Source organism: Narcine bancroftii, chromosome 3 (assembly GCF_036971445.1).
Source record: "Narcine bancroftii isolate sNarBan1 chromosome 3, sNarBan1.hap1, whole genome shotgun sequence".
Classification (NCBI taxonomy): Eukaryota; Metazoa; Chordata; class Chondrichthyes; order Torpediniformes; family Narcinidae; genus Narcine; species Narcine bancroftii.
The window spans coordinates 231,369,507-231,394,906 of NC_091471.1; the positions used below are offsets into that span (position 1 = coordinate 231,369,507).

Sequence of the window (25,400 nt, forward strand, 5' to 3'; positions counted from 1 at the left end):
TACCATTTTGTCCTCCCACCCCCAGCTTCTCCCCCCCTCCCCTCCTCTCTCTCCTCATTCCCAACTTCCTCTCCCCGCGCCCTCTCCTCTCGTCCCCTCCTCCCCCTCTCTCTCTTGTCCCTCCCACCCCGCCTCTCCCTTACCTCCCCTCATTCTAATAATTTCATATCCTTCTCTCACCATCAGCTTCTTCTCCTCCCTCTCTCCCTTCCCTCTTCCACCCCTCCCCCTCCCCTTTCTCCCTCCTTCTCCCCCTCCCCTTCGTCCTAAGGCCATCACCCTCCTGCCCTGCCTCCCAGCCTCTCCCTCTCTCCCACCTCCGCACCCACTCACCACAATGAGAGCCAGGATACCGATGAGCAGGAAGAGGAACATGCCGGGAGATGCTTCCTGGAGTGACTGGTGGATCCCTGCCACGGCTGTTGTCTGTGTGGCTGATGTGTCAGTCACTGCAGACGTACGACGCACCTTCACCCTCACCACAGCTCACCTCCTGCCCGGTGAGGGGGACACACGTAGTCAGAGGAGGGGTGTAAGCAACTCACCTGGTGGGTTGGTTGGTGGGACACAGAATGAAGCTCCCTCTCCCCGTCCCATTACACACTCCCAGGATGGGACAGAGAATGAAGCTCCCTCTCCCCCATCCCATCACACAATCTCGGGGTGGGGCACAGAGTGAATTCCCTCTCCCCCCCAGTCTCATCACACACTCCCATGGTGGGACACAGAGTGAAGCTCCCTCTCCCCCTGTCCCATCACACACTTCCAGGTGGGCCACAGAGAGAAGCTGCCTCTCCGCCCATCCCGTCATACACACACCCCCAGGATGAGTCCCAGAGTGAAGCCCCCTCTCCCATGTTCTGACTCACGTGGGCATTCCCTGTTAAAACTCCATCAGAACAATCCATGGGAATCTGTTTCCTGTGACAGGAGATCTGAAGAAAGGTGTGAGGGTGATTTGGCTCACAATGAGCAGCGATATAGGGGCTCAGGCTGGGGGTTAAGAGTGCTTGATATGTCAGAATAGTCTGCTGACATCATAGAGCAGGGGGAGGGTGATCCCCTCCACCACCCCCCCTCAAAACCCCAGATCGCAAGTCAGGTCCTAAGATCAAAATGAACCCCCTTTCTCCACCCTCAAAGGTCCTAAGGTCTAAACTATCCCCCTTCTCTGCTCTCAAGGGTCCTGAGGCCTAAATGAACCCGCTTCTGCCCTCAAGCATCCTGGACTAAACAAACCCCCTTTCTCTATCCTCAAGGGTCCTGAGGTTGAAATGTATCCCCTTTCTCCGTCCTCAGGGGTCCTGAGATCTAAAGAACCCCCTTTCTCCACTCTCAAGGGTCCTGGTCTAAATGAACCCCCTTTCTCTACTCTCAAGGGTCCTGAGGTCTAAACGAACTGCCTTCTCCATCCTCGTGTCCTGAGGTCTAAACGAACCCCATTCTCTGCTCTCAAGGGCCCTGAGGTCTAAACGAACCCCCACCTCCACCCACAAGGGTCCTGACATTTAAACAAACCACCTTTCTCCACCTTTAAGCGTTCTGAGGTCTAAATGAACCCCTTCTCCATCCTCAAGGGTCTGGAGGTCTAAACAAACCCCCTTCTCCACCTTCAATGATCCTGATGTCTAAACGAGACCCCTTCTCCACCCTCATGTCCTGAGGTCAAAACTAATCCCTTCTCCTGAGGTCCAAATGAACCTCTTCCCCACCCTCAAGGGTCCTGAGATCTAAACAAACCCCCTTCTCTGTGCTCAAGGGTCCTGTCTAAAAAAACCTCCTTCTCTGTTCTCAAGCCTCGATGTCTGAACGAGCCCTCTTCTCCACCATCAAGGGTCCCAAGGTCTAAAGGAGCCCCCTTGTCTGTCTTCAAGTGTCCAGAGGTCTAAACAAGCCTCCTTTCTCCAGCCTCAAGCATCCTGAGGTCTAAAAGCACTCCATCTTCCCCTTCAATGGTCCTGAGGTCAAAGGTGGTCTTCCCTCCGACCCCCCTCAATTGTCCTATGGTCAAAAGGACACTACCTGTACTCAGAGTGTTCTTCTCCAACAGCCCCCATCTACCCCCTCAATGGTCCAGTCTAACTACCCTCATCTACCCCCTCAATGGTCCTAACAGCCCCACATCTACTCCCTCAATGATCCTCAGTCCCCCATCTACTCCCTCAATGGTCCAAACAGCAGCCATCTACCCCCTCAATAGTCCTGCCTAACTGCCCCCCATCTACCCCCTCAATGGTCCAGTCTAACTACCCTCATCTACCCCCTCAATGGTCCTAACAGCCCCACATCTACTCCCTCAATGATCCTCAGTCCCCCATCTACTCCCTCAATGGTCCAAACAGCAGCCATCTACCCCCTCAATAGTCCTGCCTAACTGCCCCCCATCCACCCCCTCAATGGTCCTAACAGCCCTCCATCTACCCCCTCAATGGTCCAGTCTAACTACCCTCATCTACCCCCTCAATGGTCCTAACAGCCCCACATCTACTCCCTCAATGATCCTCAGTCCCCCATCTACTCCCTCAATGGTCCAAACAGCAGCCATCTACCCCCTCAATAGTCCTGCCTAACTGCCCCCCATCTACCCCCTCAATGGTCCAGTCTAACTACCCTCATCTACCCCCTCAATGGTCCTAACAGCCCCCATCTACTCCCTCAATGATCCTAACAGCCCCCCATCTACCTACCCCCTCAATGGTCCTGATGCCAAAAGTACTTTCGCCATCACCCATCAGACTCACAGCCCTCCATCAGTCCCTCTCAATGGTCCTGAGGTTAACAGGGCCCTCCCTCTACCCCCTCAATTGTTCTGAGGCCAAGAGGACCCACAACCTATCCCTTCTGAATGGTCACAAGATCAAAAAGCGAGCTTCCAACTCTTCCATGCTGCTAAGCTCCACAAAGCCCCTCCTTTCACTTCAGGGCCCTATCTTCAAGATGGCGCCAGCGCTGCCACAGGGTTGCTAGTTGCACGGCGGTCAGCTGGGCGGCGCTGAGAACGGGAGGTCACTGCGATAGCTTCGAGCGTGGCGTCCGCCCGGCAGCCATCTTTGGTGCTGGCGGTGGAGACGCATCAGCTATCTTTACTACTGGCCGCGGGTAGGGCCGGCCATCTTTGATGCTGGCAGTTCAAAGGCGGAATGTTGGATTGAGTGGAATCCCGGAAGTGGGGTCAGAGAGGAGCTGGCCCTGGAGCTCTGGGAGGTCATGGAAGCCCCTGGAGGGGGGTTTCCAGCAGAGTCTAATGGTATGGTGGGGGAGGGGTGGAGGGGGAGGAGAGGGAGTGGTGAGGGGGAGGTGAGGGACGGGTTGGGGGGGCGAGGGGGAGGGGGAGGTGAAGGTGAAGGTGATGAAGGGGTGGAGGGGGTGTTGCGCGACAGAGAGCACTCAAGACCAGAAAGAGTACAACATGCTTTTATTCAATGAGAATAGCACACATAGTCTGTGGACTGAACTGGGGTTTTTGGTGGGGGTCTCGGGTTTTTTGGAATTTGTGGTGGTGGAGTCGGGGAGGAGCCAGTCCTTTGAACATCACATCAGTAGTGTATTCCCAGTTCACTACATTCACCCTTTCCTTTTTAAATGAAGTCTGTGGATGAGGACAGAGGACATTGGAGAGTCAAATTTTTTTTTACAATATTTACAAGTTCAACCTGACAGGTGGTCTGGAAATGTGGGCAGAGCACCACAGTGTTGGCTGGCCCTGGGCTTCCTCACCCTCCTGTGGTTTCGGGGACTCGGGACGTGGGTGATCTGGCTCTGGTTGAGGGGTGTCTGGAGCCTCTTCCTGCGACAGCTCACCTGAGCCCCTTGGCGTTTCTCCAGAAACCTTGAGTTCTGGCCCCCTTGAGGTGATGGGCCCTCAGTTCCGGCAGGTGCCAGATCCCTGGTAGTGTCCTCCCTGCCATCCGGGTATGCCTCGAGTTGGCATGGAGTAGGTGCACTCTCTCGACCGGGGAGGGGGAAATCGGTTTTGATCCACCTCATGTGCTTTTGAGGCAGCACTGGTCCTGGTGCTGTAAGCCAAGCCAGTAGGGTGGTCTTGAATGAAAACATCAGCTCGTGAGAAGTTGCGTTGGTTGCAGTGCAGAGTAGCAACCTAATGGAGGGGAGTGCCATGGGTAGGACGTCCTTTGGACTGGAGGGCCAATTTTACGACCATCCAAACCCTAGCATTCTCCTTCTAAACCTGTCCATTCCCCCAGGGATTGTTGCTGGTCATCCTGCTGGATGCAATGCCCTTTACCAGCAGTAACTGGCATAGCTCTTCGCTCATAAATCTTGAGCTCCGGTCGCTATGAATATAGCTGTGATACCTGAACAAGGCGAAAATAGAATCTAGGGCCCTAGTGATGGACGGTGTGGATGTGTCTGGGCCGGCAATGGCAAACAGGAAATGAGACTACTCATCGATGATTTGAGGAAGTACACATTCCCATTTGTGGAGGGGAGTGGACCCTTGAAATCGGCACTGAGCCGTTCAAAGGGCTGGGATGCCTTTATCAGGTGCGTCTTTCTGGGACAGTAGAAGTGCGGCTTGCACTCAGCGCAGACCTGGAAGGACCTGATTGTTTACCGGTCATCCTCAATCGAGTAGGGTAAATTGCACGCCTTGACAAAATGAGCCATGCCTGGGAGGCAGAGCTCATTGTGCAGTGACCACAACTGGCTGGTGTGTGCAGAGGCACAGGTTCCTCTGGACAGGGCATCTGGAGGCTCATTGAAGGAACCAGGTTGGTGGAGAACTATGTTGTAGTTGTAGGTGGAGAATTCGATCCTCCACCGAGTGATTTTACCAGTTTTCATTTTTCCCGTTTTGTGTTGTTGAACATAAATGCCACCGATCGCTGGTCTGTGAGGAGGGTGAATTTCCTACCCACTGGGTTGTGCCTCCAGTGCCTGATGGCCTCTACAATGGGTTTGTGCCTCTTTCTCCACTGATGGATTCTGAAGCTCGTGGCTTTGTAAGGTCCTGGAAAAAAATGCAACAGGCCTGCCCATCTGATTAAGGGTCGCAGCCAGGGCTAGGTCTGAAGCATCACTTTCCACCTGGAAAGGTACATTCTCGTCCACCTCGTGCATGGTGGCCTTCACAATATGGCTTTTGACTTAGTTGAAAGCTGTTGTCAGTGGAAAAGAAGTGGTTTTTAGGAGGGGATGAACCTTGTCAGCACATTGAGGGACCCATTGTGAGAAATATGAGAAGAAGCCCAGGCACCTCCTCAAAGCCCTCATGGTCCTCAGGATTTGGAGTTCTAACAGGGGGAACATCCTTTTGGAGTCGGGGCCAATGATGCCATTCTCCACCACGTAGCCAGATGGCTAGGCGTCTAGCCCTGAACATGCACTTACTGGTGTTGTGAGGGAGGTTCCAGGCTTTAGCTGCGTGGAGAAAGTTCTGGAAGTTGGCGTCATGGTCCTCCAGAGTGTGGCCACAAATGGTAACGCTGTTGAGGTGGGGAAGGTGGCCTTCAACTTAAATTCGTCCACCATTTGGTCCATCTGTCTCTGGAAGATTGAGACCCCAATTGTGATACCAAAAGGAACCCTCCAGAACTGATAGAGTCTCCCGTTAGCCTCAAAAGGGACACTCCTCGGAACGGATTGGCAACTGGTGGTAAGCAGCTTTAAGGTTGATGGTCAAATAAACCTTATACTGAGCAATTTCGTTCACCATGTCCGAAATATGAGGGAGGGAGTATGCGTCCAGGAGTGTAAAATGATTAATAGTTTGACTACAATCAATTACTAGCCTGGACTTTTCTTCCCTTTATGACAACCACCTGTGCATGGGCTGGTACTGTGCTCGATAATGTTCTCATCAAGCAGTCGCTGTGTCTCAGCCTTGATGAATGCCTGGTCCTCTGTCCAAAAAGCATCTGCTTTTTGTAGAAATTGGTCCGCAAGCAGCATTCAGGTTGGGGAACAGAGGAGGTGGATCTATATTCAATGGGGAGGGACAGCAAATGGCATCAGAATTTTCAAGTACATACATCCCTTCCTGTAAAGATAAATGAACCACTCAATGTTCTTGAATATTTACAGACTGCGTGTAGGATGCTAAATAAATATGATAATTAGCGGGATACACTTTGAGATTGAGGTTTTGGACTGTCTCTGCGTCTATGAAGCTCTCAGTCAAGCCAGAGTCAATTAGACACTTCAGTTCACGCCTGTTAACCCACACCTTCATCATGGAATTGTTCAGTTGGTGTAGTATCTCCTGGTCCAACACCATCGCCTCCAGGACTCTGGAAATGCAGTCCTTTACCTCGCTGGAGTCGCTCCCCCCGTTCGAATCCTCATGCGGGCAAGATGGTGGGGTCCATGAGGTGTGGCAAGATCACCGCCCTCCTCCTCTTTCTTCTTCCGTTGTAGTCAGCGCTAATTTTGAAAGCCGGCAAGATGGTGGAGACCCCACACGCCGCTGCAAAATGGCCGCGTTCCATCCTTGTCGGATGAAGATGGCACCGGTTTTGAAACGTGGCAGGATGGTCACTGGGTTTTCCGTGTCGCTGCTCTCGCCATGCGGCCCCGCAGGAAGGCCAGGGGTTTGGGTTTCGGGCTCGCCTCAGTCGCCCCGTCAGGGGTCGCGCACACATTGGACCTCTCAGTGCTCCCCCTCGCCCTGCAGACCTTCACCCAGTGCCCCTTCTTACCACAACTGGAGCAGATGGAGTCTTTAGCTGGACACCAAGTTCTTGGGTGGTTCTGCCGACCGCAGAAGAAGCATTCCTTAGCGCCCGAGGCCACCGCCATCAGAGCCGATGCAGCGTGTGGTGTTGCTCTGGGACTCAGAACCTCATGAAGGGAGCTGCCGCCTTTCAAATTGTCATCCCCCTGTTGGACCATCTCCAGTGACTTGGCCAGCAGTACGTTGTCAGGCAGTGACAAACTGCCTTTCTCCAGCAACCGCTGCCGAGTGTATTTGGAATGCACCCCAATGGCCAGAGCGTCCCGGATTTACTCGTCCACCTGTTCTCGGGCCGCAGTTTCTCGCGAGTGCTCATAGGATGAGGACACAGTCCTCCATGGACTCACCAGGCCGCTGCTTCTGTTTGAGCTGATGCCTCGCCTGGAACCTCGTGTCACATGCCTTCAGACTTTCGATGGCCAACTGTACAGTCCCTGATGATTGTTAATCCTTTAGGCCCAACGTGAGAGAGGAGTGCCAATCTCTTGAGCTCATCCATTGAGTAGATCTCATGCATGGCCGACGGGTACATTTGGAAACACTTCAGCCAGTATGCAAACTCTTCCGGGGACCGAGGAGCATCGCGGGCTTCAACAGGGCTTCCATCCTTTATTTTATGAATAAAATTGCAGCGCAGCCGAGAGCTCGGGACCAGAGAGAGAGAGAGAGAGTATAAACATGCTTTTATTCAGTAAGAATGGCACGCATCGTCTGTGGACTGAACTAGGGTTTTGGCGGGGGTCCTGGGTTTATATCAGGATATGTGGGGGGAGGAGACAGTCCTTGGAGAATTACACCAGTAGTGAGTTACTAGTTCACTACAGGGGGGTTTTGAGGGGGGAGGTGAGGGATGGGGTTGAGGGGAGAGGTGAGGGAAGTGTTGAGGGAGGGGGTGATGAGCAGTTGAGGGGAGAGGTGAGGAGGGGGAAAAGGAGTGGGGGAAGGGAAGGGGCAGGGGGTATGGGAGGGAGGGATGATGAACTGTGATGTGTCCTCACACTGACTCCCCCACCTCTTTCTCCTCCCTCACCTCTTTCTCACCTCCCTCAGATGTGACGGCAACCCACAATGCACAGGGTGAGTGCTCCCTCCCACCCCCCCTTTCCCACCCCCCCTCTTTCCCACCCCCCCCTTTCCCACCCCCCCTTTCCCACCCCCCCTTTCTCACCCCCCTCTTTCTCACCCCCCTCTTTCTCACCCCCCTCTTTCCCACCCCCCTCTTTCCCACCCCCTTTTCCACCCCCTTTCCCACCCCCTCTTTCCCAGCACCCCCTTCCCAGCACCCCCTTTCTCATCCCCCTTTCCCTCTTCCCTCCCCCTACAACCAGCCCTCCCCTCTCCCCTACTCCCCTCACCCCTCTCGCTCTCCTGCCTTGTTGGCCCCTCCTCCCACCCCAGCGACTCTGTTCATGATTCATATATTATGATTTCTGTTTTTATTTCCCAGATCAAAGAATACGGTGGAGAAACCTGAGTGGATTCTGGTAAAACAGGGGAGAGAGAGCTTCACTGTGTCCCACCCTGGGAGTATGTGATGGGCCGGGGGGGAGAGGGACCTTCTCTCTGTGTCTCACCCCGTGAGTGTGTGACGGGACGGGGGTAGAGGGAGCTTCACTCTGTGTCCCATCCCGGGAGTGTGTGATGGGACAGGGAGAAAGGGGGTTCACTCTATGTCCCGCCCTGAGAATGTGTGACAGAACAGGGGGAGTAGGATTTTCACTCTGTGTCCCACCCTGGGAGTGTGTGACAGGATGGGGGAGAGGGAGCTTCACTCTGTCCCACCCCTGGAGTGTGTGATGGGACGGGGGGAGAGGGAGCTTCACTCTGTCTCCCACCCTGGGAGTGTGTGACAGGACGGGAAGAGAGATTCACTTTGTGTCCCACCCCAGGAGTATGTGACTGGACGGGGGGAGAAGGAGCTTCATTCTGTCTCACCCCTGGAGTGTGTGATGGGACGGGGGGAGAGGGAGCTTCACTCTGTCTCCCACCCTGGGAGTGTGTGACAGGACGGGAAGAGAGAGAGATTCACTTTGTGTCCCACCCCGGGAGTATGTGACTGGACGGGGGGAGAAGGAGCTTCATTCTGTCTCACCTTGGGAGTGTGTGATGGGACAGGGGGAGAGGGAGCTTCACTATGTTTGATATCTCCCCTTGTCCTATCATTCCCCTCTTCTCCACCCCCATTTCTCTCTCTCCCCTCTCCATTCTCCCCCACCCCCCTTTCCACATCCCCCTCCTCTTTTCCCACCAGGATCCTTGGTCTCTGTAATAACTTTTCCTACGTAATAATGCTCAGTGCTGCCCATGACATCCTCTCGAAGCAGGACTCCAACAGTTCGAGTGAGGTAGGTCCGAGATTCAGCTTCCTTAATTCCCTCACTTCTGGGTGGGACGCAACATACAAGTTGACCTCCTTCTCACCATCAAATCCATGTGACCACTTGCCCACTTGCTATCCATCCAGGCGAGTGTTGTAGAGCGGAGGGATCCAGGGGAGTGTTGTGGAGTGGAGGGGTCCGGGGGAGTGCTGTGGAGCGGAGGGATCCAGGGGAGTGTTGTGGAACAGAGGGATCCGGGGAAGGATTGTGGAGCAGAGGGATCTGGGGGGGTGTTGTAGGGGAGGGATTGGGAGGGTGTGGTAGAGGGGAGGGATCGGGGTGGTATTGTAGAGGGGAAGGATCTGGGGGGGTGTTGTAGAGGGGAAGGATCTGGGGGAGTGTTGTAGAGGGGAGAGATCCAGGGGAGGGTTGTAAAGCAGGTTGGACCACAGTTGGTGGGACGGGTTTTGAGGGATAGTGGCTGGTGGGAAAGCTCAATTTTGCCCCCTCGATAGCCCCGCTGACCAGGCTTTTGTGTTTGATGTGGAGGTACTTCCAGATCGCACCAGCCCATTCTTTCTCCAGGGAGAGAGAAGCCCCACCTGTCGCACCCCCTGGTTGTGGAGGCACTCTCCTCCTCACTCTTCCTCTTCCTCCCTATCCCTCCACAGATTCTGCCTCCCAATGCCACCGAGTTCTCCGATCACCTTGGAGGGGGTCCTGAATATGGGAATGAGAGCAGAGATGGAAGATTTGACTGTAGCCCTCTCTCGACAGCGGTGAGTGGGGGGAAGTGGGTGGTGTTGAATGAGGGGTGAAAGTGGACGAGGAGAGAGGTGGGTGTGTCAGTGGGGAGGTGCAGGGTCGCATCATTCTCCCATGGGAGAGAAAACGCGAGAGGAGGGTGGTGGGTTGTCATGGAGTGATCAGGTAATTAATCAGTGACAACACTTTCCCCTCCACTCCTCCTCAAACCCTCCCCTTCACACCCCCTTCCCCTTCACACCCCCTTCCCCTTCACACCCCCTTCCCCTTCACACCCCCTTCCCCATCACACCCCCTTCCCCATCACACCCCCTTCCCCATCACACCCCCTTCCCCTTCACACCCCCTTCCCCATCACACCCCCTTCCCCATCACACCCCCTTCCCCATCACACCCCCTTCCCCATCACACCCCCTTCCCCATCACACCCCCTTCCCCAACACACCCCCTTCCCCATCACACCCCCTTCCCCATCACACCCCCTTCCCCATCACACCCCCTTCCCCATCACACCCCCTTCCCCATCACACCCCCTTCCCCATCACACCCCCTTCCCCATCACACCCCCTTCCCCATCACACCCCCTTCCCCATCACACCCCCTTCCCCTTCACACCCCCTTCCCCATCACACCCCCTTCCCCATCACACCCCCTTCCCCATCACACCCCCTTCCCCATCACACCCCCTTCCCCATCACACCCCCTTCCCCATCACACCCCCTTCCCCATCACACCCCCTTCCCCATCACACCCCCTTCCCCATCGCACCCCCTTCCCCATCGCACCCCCTTCCCCATCACACCCCCTTCCCCATCACACCCCCTTCCCCATCACACCCCCTTCCCCATACCCCCTTCCCCTTCACACCCCCTTCCCCATCACACCCCCTTCCACATCACACCCCCTTCCCCATCACACCCCCTTCCCCTTCACACCCCCTTCCCCATCACACCCCCTTCCCCATCACACCCCCTTCCCCATCACACCCCCTTCCCCATCACACCCCCTTCCCCATCACACCCCCTTCCCCTTCACACCCCCTTCCCCTTCACACCCCCTTCCCCATCACACCCCCTTCCCCATCACACCCCCTTCCCCATCACACCCCCTTCCCCATCACACCCCCTTCCCCATCACACCCCCTTCCCCATCACACCCCCTTCCCCTTCACACCCCCTTCCCCTTCACACCCCCTTCCCCATCACACCCCCTTCCCCATCACACCCCCTTCCCCATCACACCCCCTTCCCCATCACACCCCCTTCCCCATCACACCCCCTTCCCCATCACACCCCCTTCCCCATCACACCCCCTTCCCCATCACACCCCCTTCCCCATCACACCCCCTTCCCCTTCACACCCCCTTCCCCATCACACCCCCTTCCCCATCACACCCCCTTCCCCTTCACACCCCCTTCCCCTTCACACCCCCTTCCCCTTCACACCCCCTTCCCCATCACACCCCCTTCCCCATCACACCCCCTTCCCCATCACACCCCCTTCCCCATCACACCCCCTTCCCCATCACACCCCCTTCCCCATCACACCCCCTTCCCCATCACACCCCCTTCCCCATCACACCCCCTTCCCCATCACACCCCCTTCCCCATCACACCCCCTTCCCCATCACACCCCCTTCCCCTTCACACCCCCTTCCCCTTCACACCCCCTTCCCCATCACACCCCCTTCCCCATCACACCCCCTTCCCCTTCACACCCCCTTCCCCATCACACCCCCTTCCCCATCACACCCCCTTCCCCATCACACCCCCTTCCCCATCACACCCCCTTCCCCATCACACCCCCTTCCCCATCACACCCCCTTCCCCTTCACACCCCCTTCCCCATCACACCCCCTTCCCCATCACACCCCCTTCCCCATCACACCCCCTTCCCCATCACACCCCCTTCCCCTTCACACCCCCTTCCCCTTCACACCCCCTTCCCCATCACACCCCCTTCCCCATCACACCCCCTTCCCCATCACACCCCCTTCCCCATCACACCCCCTTCCCCATCACACCCCCTTCCCCATCACAACCCCTTCCCCATCACACCCCCTTCCCCATCACACCCCCTTCCCCATCACACCCCCTTCCCCTTCACACCCCCTTCCCCATCACACCCCCTTCCCCATCACACCCCCTTCCCCATCACACCCCCTTCCCCATCACACCCCCTTCCCCATCACACCCCCTTCCCCATCACACCCCCTTCCCCATCACACCCCCTTCCCCATCACACCCCCTTCCCCATCACACCCCCTTCCCCATCACACCCCCTTCCCCATCACACCCCCTTCCCCTTCACACCCCCTTCCCCATCACACCCCCTTCCCCATCACACCCCCTTCCCCATCACACCCCCTTCCCCATCACACCCCCTTCCCCATCACACCCCCTTCCCCATCACACCCCCTTCCCCATCACACCCCCTTCCCCATCACACCCCCTTCCCCATCACACCCCCTTCCCCATCACACCCCCTTCCCCATCACACCCTCCCCATCACACCTTCCCCATCACACCCCTTTCCCCATCACACCCCTTTCCCCATCACACCCCCTTCCCCATCACACCCCCTTCCCCATCACACCCCCTTCCCCTTCACACACCCTTCCCCATCACACCTTCCCCATCGCACCCCCCCTGCCCACTTACCCATGCACGTACCTGCCCACTCCTAGGCGATCCTCCTGGCTGACATTCTCCCCACTCTGCTGATCAAATTCTGTAGCCCCTTTGTCATTCACCTCTTTCCCTATGGGTGAGTCTGCACCCCACCCCATCGCGCCCCCCTGCCCCATCGCACCCCCACTGCCCCATCGCACCCCCTCCCCATCGCACCCCCTCCCCATCGCACCCCCTCCCCATCGCACTCCCTCCCCATCGCACCCCCCTCCCCATCGCACCCCCTCCCCATCGCACTCCCTCCCCATCGCACCCCCTTCCCCATCACAGCCCCTTCCCCATCACAGCCCCTTCCCCATCACACCCCTTCCCCATCACACCCCCTTCCCCTTCACACCCCCTTCCCCTTCACACCCCCTTCCCCATCACACCCCCTTCCCCATCACACCCCCTTCCCCATCACACCCCCTTCCCCATCACACCCCCTTCCCCATCACACCCCCTTCCCCTTCACACCCCCTTCCCCATCACACCCTCCCCATCACACCTTCCCCATCACACCCCTTTCCCCATCACACCCCCTTCCCCATCACACCCCCTTCCCCATCACACCCCCTTCCCCATCACACACCCTTCCCCATCACACACCCTTCCCCATCACACACCCTTCCCCATCACACACCCTTCCCCATCACACCTTCCCCATCGCACCCCCCTTCCCCATCGCACCCCCTCTCCCCATCGCACCCCCTCTCCCCATCGCACCCCTCTCCCCATCGCACCCTCTCCCCATCGCACCCCCTCCCCATCGCACCCCCTCCCCATCGCACCCCTCCCCATCGCACCCCCTCCCCATCGCACCCCCTCCCCATCGCACCCCCTCCCCATCGCACCCCCTCCCCATCGCACCCCCTCCCCATCGCACCCCCTCCCCATCGCACCCCCTCCCCATCGCACCCCCTCCCCATCGCACCCCCTCCCCATCGCACTCCCTCCCCATCGCACCCCCTTCCCCATCACAGCCCCTTCCCCATCACAGCCCCTTCCCCATCACAGCCCCTTCCCCATCACACCCCCTTCCCCATCACACCCCCTTCCCCTTCACACCCCCTTCCCCTTCACACCCCCTTCCCCATCACACCCCCTTCCCCATCACACCCCCTTCCCCATCACACCCCCTTCCCCATCACACCCCCTTCCCCTTCACACCCCCTTCCCCATCACACCCTCCCCATCACACCTTCCCCATCAGCACCCCTTTCCCCATCACACCCCCTTCCCCATCACACCCCCTTCCCCATCACACCCCTTCCCATCACACCCCCTTCCCCTTCACACCCCCTTCCCCATCACACCCTCCCCATCACACCTTCCCCATCACACCCCTTTCCCCATCACACCCCCTTCCCCATCACACCCCCTTCCCCATCACACCCCCTTCCCCATCACACACCCTTCCCCATCACACACCCTTCCCCATCACACACCCTTCCCCATCACACACCCTTCCCCATCACACCTTCCCCATCACGCCCCCCCTCCCCATCACGCCCCCCCTCCCCATCACGCCCCCCCTCCCCATCACGCCCCCCCTCCCCATCACGCCCCCCCCTCCCCATCACGCCCCCCTCCCCATCACGCCCCCCCTCCCCATCACGCCCCCCCTCCCCATCACGCCCCCCCTCCCCATCACGCCCCCCCTCCCCATCACGCCCCCCCTCCCCATCACGCCCCCCCTCCCCATCGCGCCCCCCCTCCCCATCGCACCCCCTCCCCATCGCACCCCCTCCCCATCGCACCCCCTCCCCATCGCACCCCCTCCCCATCGCACCCCCTCCCCATCGCACCCCCTCCCCATCGCACCCCCTCCCCATCGCACCCCCTCCCCATCGCACCCCCTCCCCATCGCACCCCCTCCCCATCGCACCCCCTCCCCATCGCACCCCCTCCCCATCGCACCCCCTCCCCATCGCACCCCCTCCCCATCGCACCCCCTCCCCATCGCACCCCCTCCCCATCGCACCCCCTCCCCATCGCACCCCCTCCCCATCGCACCCCCTCCCCATCGCACCCCCTCCCCATCGCACCCCCTCCCCATCGCACCCCCTCCCCATCGCCCCCCTCCCCATCGCCCCCCCTCCCCATCGCCCCCCCTCCCCATCGCCCCCCCTCCCCATCGCGCCCCCCCTCCCCATCGCGCCCCCCCTCCCCATCGCGCCCCCCCTCCCCATCGCGCCCCCCCTCCCCATCGCGCCCCCCCTCCCCATCGCGCCCCCCCTCCCCATCGCGCCCCCCTCCCCATCGCGCCCCCCTCCCCATCGCGCCCCCCCTCCCCATCGCGCCCCCCCTCCCCATCGCGCCCCCCCTCCCCATCGCGCCCCCCCTCCCCATCGCGCCCCCCCTCCCCATCGCGCCCCCCCTCCCCATCGCGCCCCCCCTCCCCATCGCGCCCCCCCTCCCCATCGCGCCCCCCCTCCCCATCGCGCCCCCCCTCCCATCGCGCCCCCCCTCCCCATCGCGCCCCCCCTCCCCATCGCGCCCCCCCTCCCCATCGCGCCCCCCCTCCCCATCGCGCCCCCCCTCCCCATCGCGCCCCCCTCCCCATCGCGCCCCCCCTCCCATCGCGCCCCCCCTCCCCATCGCGCCCCCCCTCCCCATCGCGCCCCCCCTCCCCATCGCGCCCCCCCGCCCCATCGCGCCCCCCGCCCCATCGCGCCCCCCCGCCCCATCGCGCCCCCCCGCCCCATCGCGCCCCCCCGCCCCATCGCGCCCCCCGCCCCATCGCGCCCCCCCGCCCCATCGCGCCCCCCCGCCCCATCGCGCCCCCCCGCCCCATCGCGCCCCCCCGCCCCATCGCGCCCCCCCGCCCCATCGCGCCCCCCCGCCCCATCGCGCCCCCCCGCCCCATCGCGCCCCCCCGCCCATCGCGCCCCCCCGCCCCATCGCGCCCCCCCGCCCCATCGCGCCCCCCCGCCCCATCGCGCCCCCCCGCCCCATCGCGCCCCCCCCGCCCCATCGCGCCCCCCCGCCCCATCGCGCCCCCCCCGCCCCATCGCGCCCCCCCGCCCCATCGCGCCCCCCCGCCCCATCGCGCCCCCCCGCCCCATCGCGCCCCCCCCCGCCCCCCCCATCGCGCCCCCCCGCCCCATCGCGCCCCCCCGCCCCATCGCGCCCCCCCGCCCCATCGCGCCCCCCCGCCCCATCGCGCCCCCCCGCCCCATCGCGCCCCCCCGCCCCATCGCGCCCCCCCGCCCCATCGCGCCCCCCCGCCCCATCGCGCCCCCCTGCCCCATCGCGCCCCCCTGCCCCATCGCGCCCCCCTGCCCCATCGCGCCCCCCTGCCCCATCGCGCCCCCCTGCCCCATCGCGCCCCCCTGCCCCATCGCGCCCCCCTGCCCCATCGCGCCCCCCTGCCCCATCGCGCCCCCCTGCCCCATCGCGCCCCCCTGCCCCATCGCGCCCCCCTGCCCCATCGCGCCCCCCTGCCCCATCGCGCCCCCCTGCCCCATCGCGCCCCCCTGCCCCATCGCGCCCCCCTGCCCCATCGCGCCCCCCTGCCCCATCGCGCCCCCCTGCCCCATCGCGCCCCCCTCCTGCCCCATCGCGCCCCCCTGCCCCATCGCGCCCCCCTGCCCCATCGCGCCCCCCTGCCCCATCGCGCCCCCCTGCCCCATCGCGCCCCCCTGCCCCATCGCGCCCCCTGCCCCATCGCGCCCCCCTGCCCCATCGCGCCCCCCTGCCCCATCGCGCCCCCCTGCCCCATCGCGCCCCCCTGCCCCATCGCGCCCCCCTGCCCCATCGCACCCCCCCTGCCCCAACGCACCCCCCTGCCCCATCGCACCCCCCCTGCCCACTTACCCATGCACGTACCTGCCCACTCCTAGGCGATCTTCCTGGCTGACATTCTCCCCACTGTGCTGATCAAATTCTGTAGCCCCTTTGTCATTCACCTCTTTCCCTATGGGTGAGTCTGCACCCCACCCCATCGCGCCCCCCTGCCCCATCGCACCCCCACTGCCCCATCGCACCCCTCCCCATCGCACCCCCTCCCCATCGCACTCCCTCCCCATCACACCCCCCTCCCCATCGCACCCCCTCCCCATCGCACTCCCTCCCCATCGCACCCCCTTCCCCATCACAGCCCCTTCCCCATCACAGCCCCTTCCCCATCACAGCCCCTTCCCCATCACACCCCCTTCCCATCACACCCCCTTCCCCTTCACACCCCCTTCCCCTTCACACCCCCTTCCCCATCACACCCCCTTCCCCATCACACCCCCTTCCCCATCACACCCCCTTCCCATCACACCCCCTTCCCCTTCACACCCCCTTCCCCATCACACCCTCCCCATCACACCTTCCCCATCACACCCCCTTTCCCCATCACACCCCCTTCCCCATCACACCCCCTTCCCCATCACACCCCTTCCCCATCACACACCCTTCCCCATCACACACCTTCCCCATCACACCTTCCCCATCGCACCCCCCTTCCCATCGCACCCCCTCTCCCCATCGCACCCCCTCTCCCCATCGCACCCCTCTCCCCATCGCACCCCCTCCCCATCGCACCCCCTCCCCATCGCACCCCCTCCCCATCGCACCCCCTCCCCATCGCACCCCCTCCCCATCGCACCCCCCTCCCCATCGCACCCCCTCCCCATCGCACCCCCTCCCCATCGCACCCCCTCCCCATCGCACCCCCTCCCCATCGCACCCCCTCCCCATCGCACCCCCTCCCCATCGCACCCCCTCCCCATCGCACCCCCTCCCCTTCGCACCCCCTCCCCTTCGCACCCCCTCCCCATCGCACCCCCTCCCCATCGCACCCCCTCCCCATCGCACCCCCTCCCCATCGCACCCCCTCCCCATCGCACCCCCTCCCCATCGCACCCCCTCCCCATCGCACCCCCTCCCCATCGCACCCCCTCCCCATCGCACCCCCTCCCCATCGCACCCCCTCCCCATCGCCCCCCCTCCCCATCGCCCCCCCTCCCCATCACGCCCCCCCTCCCATCACGCCCCCCCTCCCCATCACGCCCCCCCTCCCCATCACGCCCCCCTCCCCATCACGCCCCCCCTCCCCATCACGCACCCCCTCCCCATCACGCCCCCCCTCCCCATCACGCCCCCCCTCCCCATCACGCCCCCCCTCCCCATCACGCCCCCCCTCCCCATCACGCCCCCCCTCCCCATCACGCCCCCCCTCCCCATCACGCCCCCCCTCCCCATCACGCCCCCCCTCCCCATCACGCCCCCCTCCCCATCACGCCCCCCCTCCCCATCACGCCCCCCCTCCCCATCACGCCCCCCCTCCCCATCACGCCCCCCCTCCCCATCACGCCCCCCCTCCCCATCGCACCCCCTCCCCATCGCACCCCCTCCCCATCGCACCCCCTCCCCATCGCCCCCCCTCCCCATCGCCCCCCCTCCCCATCACGCCCCCCCTCCCCATCACGCCCCCCCTCCCCATCACGCCCCCCCTCCCCATCACGCCCCCCCTCCCCATCACGCCCCCCCTCCCCATCACGCACCCCCTCCCCATCGCACCCCCTCCCCATCGCACCCCCTCCCCATCGCACCCCCTCCCCATCGCACCCCCTCCCCATCGCCCCCCCTCCCCATCGCCCCCCTCCCCATCGCCCCCCTCCCCATCGCCCCCCTCCCCATCGCGCCCCCCCTCCTCATCGCGCCCCCCTCCCCATCGCGCCCCCCCTCCCCATCGCGCCCCCCCTCCCCATCGCGCCCCCCCTCCCCATCGCGCCCCCCTCCCCATCGCGCCCCCCCTCCCCATCGCTCCCCCCCTCCCCATCGCTCCCCCCCTCCCCATCGCGCCCCCCCTCCCCATCGCGCCCCCCTCCCCATCGCGCCCCCCTCCCCATCGCGCCCCCCCTCCCCATCGCGCCCCCCTCCCCATCGCGCCCCCCCTCCCCATCGCGCCCCCCCTCCCCATCGCGCCCCCCCTCCCCATCGCGCCCCCCTCCCCATCGCGCCCCCCCTCCCCATCGCGCCCCCCTCCCCATCGCGCCCCCCCTCCCCATCGCGCCCCCCCCTCCCCATCGCGCCCCCCCTCCCCATCGCGCCCCCCCTCCCCATCGCGCCCCCCCTCCCCATCGCGCCCCCCCTCCCCATCGCGCCCCCCCTCCCCATCGCGCCCCCCCTCCCCATCGCGCCCCCCCTCCCCATCGCGCCCCCCCTCCCCATCGCGCCCCCCCTCCCCATCGCGCCCCCCCTCCCCATCGCGCCCCCCCTCCCCATCGCGCCCCCCTCCCCATCGCGCCCCCCCTCCCCATCGCGCCCCCCCTCCCCATCGCGCCCCCCCTCCCCATCGCGCCCCCCCTCCCCATCGCGCCCCCCCGCCCCATCGCGCCCCCCCGCCCCATCGCGCCCCCCCCGCCCCATCGCGCCCCCCCGCCCCATCGCGCCCCCCCCGCCCCATCGCGCCCCCCCGCCCCATCGCGCCCCCCCGCCCCATCGCGCCCCCCTGCCCCATCGCGCCCCCCTGCCCCATCGCGCCCCCCTGCCCCATCGCGCCCCCCTGCCCCATCGCGCCCCCCTGCCCCATCGCGCCCCCCTGCCCCATCGCACCCCCCCTGCCCCAACGCACCCCCCCTGCCCCATCGCACCCCCCTGCCCACTTACCCATGCACGTACCTGCCCACTCCTAGGCGATCTTCCTGGCTGACATTCTCCCCACTGTGCTGATCAAATTCTGTAGCCCCTTTGTCATTCACCTCTTTCCCTATGGGTGAGTCTGCAACCCACCCCATCGCGCCCCCCTGCCCCATCGCACCCCCACTGCCCCATCGCACCCCCTCCCCATCACACCCCCTTCCCCATCACACCCCCTTCCCCATCACACCCCCTTCCCCTTCACACCCCCTTCCCCATCACACCCCCTTCCCCATCACACCCCCTTCCCCATCACACCCCCTTCCCCATCACACCCCCTTCCCCATCACACCCCCTTCCCCATCACACCCCCTTCCCCTTCACACCCCCTTCCCCATCACACCCTCCCCATCACACCTTCCCCATCACACCCCTTTCCCCATCACACCCCCTTCCCCATCACACCCCCTTCCCCAACACACCCCCTTCCCCATCACACACCCTTCCCCATCACACACCCTTCCCCATCACACACCCTTCCCCATCACACCTTCCCCATCGCACCCCCCTTCCCCATCGCACCCCCTCTCCCCATCGCACCCCCTCTCCCCATCGCACCCCCCTGCCCCATCGCGCCCCCCTGCCCCATCGCGCCCCCCTGCCCCATCGCGCCCCCCTGCCCCATCGCGCCCCCCTGCCCCATCGCGCCCCCCTGCCCCATCGCGCCCCCCTGCCCCATCGCGCCCCCCTGCCCCATCGCGCCCCCCTGCCCCATCGCACCCCCCCTGCCCCAACGCACCCCCCCTGCCCCATCGCACCCCCCCTGCCCACTTACCCATGCACGTACCTGCCCACTCCTAGGCGATCTTCCTGGCTGACATTCTCCCCACTGTGCTGATCAAATTCTGTAGCCCCTTTGTCATTCACCTCTTTCCCTATGGGTGAGTCTGCAACCCACCCCATCGCGCCCCCCTGCCCCATCGCACCCCCACTGCCCCATCGCACCCCCTCCCCATCACACCCCCTTCCCCATCACACCCCCTTCCCCATCACACCCCCTTCCCCTTCACACCCCCTTCCCCATCACACCCCCTTCCCCATCACACCCCCTTCCCCATCACACCCCCTTCCCCATCACACCCCCTTCCCCATCACACCCCCTTCCCCATCACACCCCCTTCCCCTTCACACCCCCTTCCCCATCACACCCTCCCCATCACACCTTCCCATCACACCCCTTTCCCCATCACACCCCCTTCCCCATCACACCCCCTTCCCCATCACACCCCCTTCCCCATCACACACCCTTCCCCATCACACACCCTTCCCCATCACACACCCTTCCCCATCACACCTTCCCCATCGCACCCCCCTTCCCCATCGCACCCCCTCTCCCCATCGCACCCCCTCTCCCCATCGCACCCCTCTCCCCATCGCACCCCCTCCCCATCGCACCCCCTCCCCATCGCACCCCCTCCCCATCGCACCCCCTCCCCATCGCACCCCCTCCCCATCGCACCCCCTCCCCATCGCACCCCCTCCCCATCGCACCCCCTCCCCATCGCACCCCCTCCCCATCGCACCCCCTCCCCATCGCACCACCTCCCATCGCACCCCCTCCCCATCGCACCCCCTCCCCATCGCACCCCCTCCCCATCGCACCCCCTCCCCATCGCACCCCCTCCCCATCGCACCCCCTCCCCATCGCACCCCCTCCCCATCGCACCCCCTCCCCATCGCACCCCCTCCCCATCGCACCCCCTCCCCATCGCACCCCCTCCCCATCGCACCCCCTCCCCATCGCCCCCCCTCCCCATCGCGCCCCCCCTCCCCATCGCGCCCCCCCTCCCCATCGCGCCCCCCCTCCCCATCGCGCCCCCCCTCCCCATCGCGCCCCCCCTCCCCATCGCGCCCCCCCTCCCCATCGCGCCCCCCCTCCCCATCGCGCCCCCCCTCCCCATCGCGCCCCCCCTCCCCATCGCGCCCCCCCTCCCCATCGCGCCCCCCCTCCCCATCGCGCCCCCCCTCCCCATCGCGCCCCCCCTCCCCATCGCGCCCCCCCTCCCCATCGCGCCCCCCCTCCCCATCGCGCCCCCCCTCCCCATCGCGCCCCACCTCCCCATCGCGCCCCACCTCCCCATCGCGCCCCCCCTCCCCATCGCGCCCCCCCTCCCCATCGCGCCCCCCCTCCCCATCGCGCCCACCCTCCCCATCGCACCCCCTCCCCATCGCACCCCCTCCCCATCGCACCCCCTCCCCATCGCACCCCCTCCCCATCGCACCCCCTCCCCATCGCACCCCCTCCCCATCGCACCCCCTCCCCATCGCACCCCCTCCCCATCGCACCCCCTCCCCATCGCACCCCCTCCCCATCGCCCCCCCTCCCCATCGCCCCCCCTCCCCATCGCCCCCCCTCCCCATCGCCCCCCCTCCCCATCACGCCCCCCCTCCCCATCACGCCCCACCTCCCCATCACGCCCCCCCTCCCCATCACGCCCCCCCTCCCCATCACGCCCCCCCTCCCCATCACGCCCCCCCCTCCCCATCACGCCCCCCCTCCCCATCACGCCCCCCCTCCCCATCACGCCGCCCCTCCCCATCACGCCCCCCCTCCCCATCACGCCCCACCTCCCCATCACGCACCCCCTCCCCATCACGCACCCCCTCCCCATCACGCCCCCCCTCCCCATCACGCCCCCCCTCCCCATCACGCCCCCCCTCCCATCACGCCCCCCCTCCCCATCACGCCCCCCCTCCCCATCACGCCCCCCCTCCCCATCACGCCCCCCCTCCCCATCACGCCCCCCCTCCCCATCACGCCCCCCCCTCCCCATCACGCCCCCCCCTCCCCATCACGCCCCCCCTCCCCATCACGCCCCCCCTCCCCATCACGCCCCCCGCGCGCCCCCGCCGTCCCCCCGCGCGCCCCCGCCGTCCCCCCGCGCGCCCCCGCCCTCCCCCCGCGCGCCCCCGCCCTCCCCCCGCGCGCCCCCGCCCTCCCCCCGCGCGCCCCCGCCCTCCCCCCGCGCGCCCCCGCCCTACCCCGCGCGACCCCGCCCTCCCCCCGCGCGACCCCGCCCTCCCCCCGCGCGACCCCGCCCTCCCCCCCGCGCGACCCCGCCCTCCCCCCGCGCGACCCCGCCCTCCCCCCGCGCGACCCCGCCCTCCCCCCGCGCGACCCCGCCCTCCCCCCGCGCGACCCCGCCCTCCCCCCGCGCGACCCCGCCCTCCCCCGCGCGACCCCGCCCTCCCCCCCGCGCGACCCCGCCCTCCCCCCGCGCGACCCCGCCCTCCCCCCGCGCGACCCCGCCCTCCCCCCGCGCGACCCCGCCCTCCCCCCGCGCGACCCCGCCCTCCCCCCGCGCGACCCCGCGCGACCCCGCCCTCCCCCCGCGCGACCCCGCCCTCCCCCCGCGCGACCCCGCCCTCCCCCCGCGCGACCCCGCCCTCCCCCCGCGCGACCCCGACCGCGCGACCCCGACCGCGCGACCCCGACCGCGCGACCCCGACCGCGCGACCCCGACCGCGCGACCCCGACCGCGCGACCCCGACCGCGCGACCCCCGACCGCGCGACCCCGACCGCGCGACCCCGACCCCGCGACCCCGACCGCGCGACCCCGACCCCGCGACCCCGACCGCGCGACCCCCCCTCCCTCCCCCCGCGCGACCCTCGCCCTCCCCCCCGCGCGACTTCGCGCGACCCCCGCCCTCCCCCCGCGCGACCCCCGCCCTCCCCCCGCGCGACCCCCGCCTCCCCCCGCCCTCCCCCGCGCGCCCCCGCCCTCCCCCGCGCGCCCCCGCCCTCCCCCGCGCGACCCCGCCCTCCCCCGCGCGACCCCGCCCTCCCCCGCGCGACCCCGCCCTCCCCGCGCGACCCCGCCCTCCCCCGCGCGACCCCGCCCTCCCCCGCGCGACCCCGCCCTCCCCCGCGCGACCCCGCCCTCCCCCGCGCGACCCCGCCCTCCCCCGCGCGACCCCGCCCTCCCCCGCGCGACCCCCCCCGCCCTGCACCCGCGCGACCCTCGCGCGATCCTCGCCCTCCCCCCGCGCGACTTCGCGCGACCCTCGCCCTCCCCCCGCGTGGACTTCGCGCGACCCTCGCCCTCCCCCCGCGCGACTTCGCGCGACCCTCGCCCTTCCCCCTGCGCGACTTCGCGCGACCCTCGCCCTCCCCCCGCGCGACCCTCGCCCTCCCCCCGCGCGACCCTCGCCCTCCCCCCGCGCGACCCTCGCCCTCCCCCCGCGCGACCCTCGCCCTCCCCCCGCGCGACTTCGCGCGACCCTCGCCCTCCCCCCGCGCGACTTCGCGCGACCCTCGCCCTCCCCCCGCGCGACTTCGCGCGACCCTCGCCCTCCCCCCGCCCGACCCCCACCCCCGCGCGACCCCCGCCCGACCCCCGCCCGACCCCCGCCCTCCCCCCGCCCGACCCCTCCCTCCCCCCGCCCGACCCCGCCCGTCGCTCTTCCCCGCCCGACCCCTCCCTCCCCCCGCCCGACCCCGCCCGTCGCTCTTCCCCCGCCCGACCCCTCCCTCCCCCCGCCCGACCCCGCCCTCCCCCGCGCGACCCCCACTCTCACACACTCTCCCCCCACTCCCCCCTTCTTCGCCCCCTCTCCTCCCCTCCTTCCCCTCCCCTCCTTCCCCACTCCCTCCACTCTCCCTCTCTCCCCTCACACCCCCTTTCCTTACTCTCTCCCCACTCTCCCTCTCCCTCACTTACCCCTCCCTCCCCCCCTCCTGCCCCCTCCCTCCCCCCTCATGTCTCCCTCCCTCTCCTCGCTTCTCCCTCCCTCCCCTCTTGCACTCCCCCTTTCTCCCTGGCCTCTCCTCTTTCTCCTTCTACTCCCTTGTCTGGTCCTTTCCCCCCCTCCTCAATCTTCCTCTCTCCCTACAGTTACCGGGTGCTCTTTGCTGTCTCTCAGCTATAACCAGTTTTCTTGTCATCTCCTTCTCCATTGCAACGTGGATGAGTCTCCTCGGTAAGAAACCCCCATACTCCCCCACCGATATCTCCTTCCCCCCCCCGATCTCTCTCCCAGTTATCTCTCCCAATGATCTCCCGCTCTCCCCTTGCACTTCCCTCCCTCCCCCACCCCGATCCTCCTCTTGCCCTCCCAGTTATTTAATTTTCTTTCTCCCCAGGAGTGGTGTTCGCCAGCATATCCTCAGGATTGGGTGAATACACCTTCCTTTCACTGACTGCACACTTCCAACCGTGAGTTCCATGTCTCTTTAACCCCCTCCGGTCTCCTACATTCTTCCCTGTCTTTGTCACCCCCTCTGATCCCCTACACTCCTCCCTGTCTGTGTTACCTTTCCTGTCCCCTACACCTCTTCCTGTTTCTGTAACCCCCCCCCTCCAGTCCCCTCACTAGCCCACTAAATCCCTCTAATTTAGCTGTTCAGTGTCCCGGGATAGGAATAGGGGTTTGGCTTTTCACACTTGACCACTCTTAACTGGGACACTACATACTTTCAGACTTGCAAGGAGCCATCCCCGGGGTTAGGACTGTTCTACCTTCTACCAGTGACGTCATGACATATTGAGTGATGGTGGACCTGCTATAAATCCTGATAAATGTATTAGGATCTTATGTTTGAACAAAATTAATCATGTGTAGCGGGTCAAGGGGGCACACAGCGTGGTATCACGAACCGTCGTTGGCACCACTCTTCAGCAAATGCATGGAGCCGCAAGCTGGACCGCTAGATACTCACCTGGTTAATGGACCATACACACACGGTGCTGCATGCTGTTGGTTTGCTACGCCTCCTTCTAGAGGGCGTGGGGCACCCACTGTATTTAATTTAAACCTGCCAGGTCTGTAGATAGGCAACAAACACACAGTGACGTCACCACCCCATCCTATGGAGCCTGGGTTGGAAGAGATATAAAAGAAGCAGGTAAAGCTCAAATAAACAGTTTTGAGTTGACTAACCCAGTGTACATGTGTTGATTTAGTCGCTCTACCAAAGTAGTTGCTACAATTGGTGACCCTGACTGCAAAATTCATCTGAAGCTTGAATCTACAGTTACCATGGACACAATTGCAGCAGCGGCAGTTAATGCAGTGGGACTTCACTTGCCTCCCTTTTGGTCCTATCAACCTCGGGTATGGCTTATTCAGCTGAAACCCAGTTTCGTCTTCGTGGCATAACAACAGAGGACGCGAATTCTGGCACGTTGTGGGTGCATTGGACACTGCTACGGCAACTAAGGTGAATTAATTTATTGCCCACCCCCCACACTGGAATTGACCAGGCACTGAGCGGGGGCATGCTGCTTTTGAATATGGAGGGCCTGGGTGACAGGAGTCCGTCCGATCTGATGAATGAGATGCTCGCGTTAGTGGATGGTCATTCTTATTGCTTCGTTTTT

At 65.0% G+C, this 25,400-nt stretch overlaps 2 protein-coding genes across 4 annotated transcripts in view; one reads left to right on the plus strand and one right to left on the minus strand.

Moving 5' to 3' along the window:
* The window catches only part of LOC138758233 (uncharacterized), a 62,305-nt gene extending 61,255 nt beyond the window's left edge, over positions 1-1,050 (minus strand). The window contains exons 1-2 of one of the 2 annotated variants that reach the window (XM_069926870.1): positions 870-1,050; positions 334-493 (exon numbers count right to left, since the gene is read on the minus strand). In XM_069926870.1, the coding sequence (XP_069782971.1) occupies positions 334-375 (42 nt within the window). In that variant the 5' untranslated portion in view covers positions 376-493; positions 870-1,050. The remainder of the gene's footprint in view (positions 1-333; positions 494-869) is intronic. The other variant, XM_069926869.1, reaches the window with a different exon arrangement.
* A 33-nt stretch (positions 1,051-1,083) lies between these two features.
* On the plus strand, positions 1,084-24,917 carry LOC138758237 (battenin-like). 2 transcript variants are annotated; one of them, XM_069926876.1, is made up of 6 exons: positions 1,084-3,247; positions 7,745-7,771; positions 8,142-8,178; positions 8,946-9,039; positions 9,684-9,791; positions 24,164-24,917. In XM_069926876.1, exons 1-6 carry the CDS (start codon positions 3,208-3,210, stop codon positions 24,218-24,220), a joined length of 363 nt encoding a protein of 120 aa, XP_069782977.1. In that variant the 5' UTR covers positions 1,084-3,207; the 3' UTR covers positions 24,221-24,917. The 2 variants fall into 2 exon arrangements, with proteins under 2 accessions (XP_069782977.1, XP_069782976.1); XM_069926875.1 differs by lacking the exon at positions 24,164-24,917 and adding an exon at positions 12,464-12,603 and having other exon boundaries at positions 1,091-3,247.
* Positions 24,918-25,400: the final 483 nt, after the last annotated feature.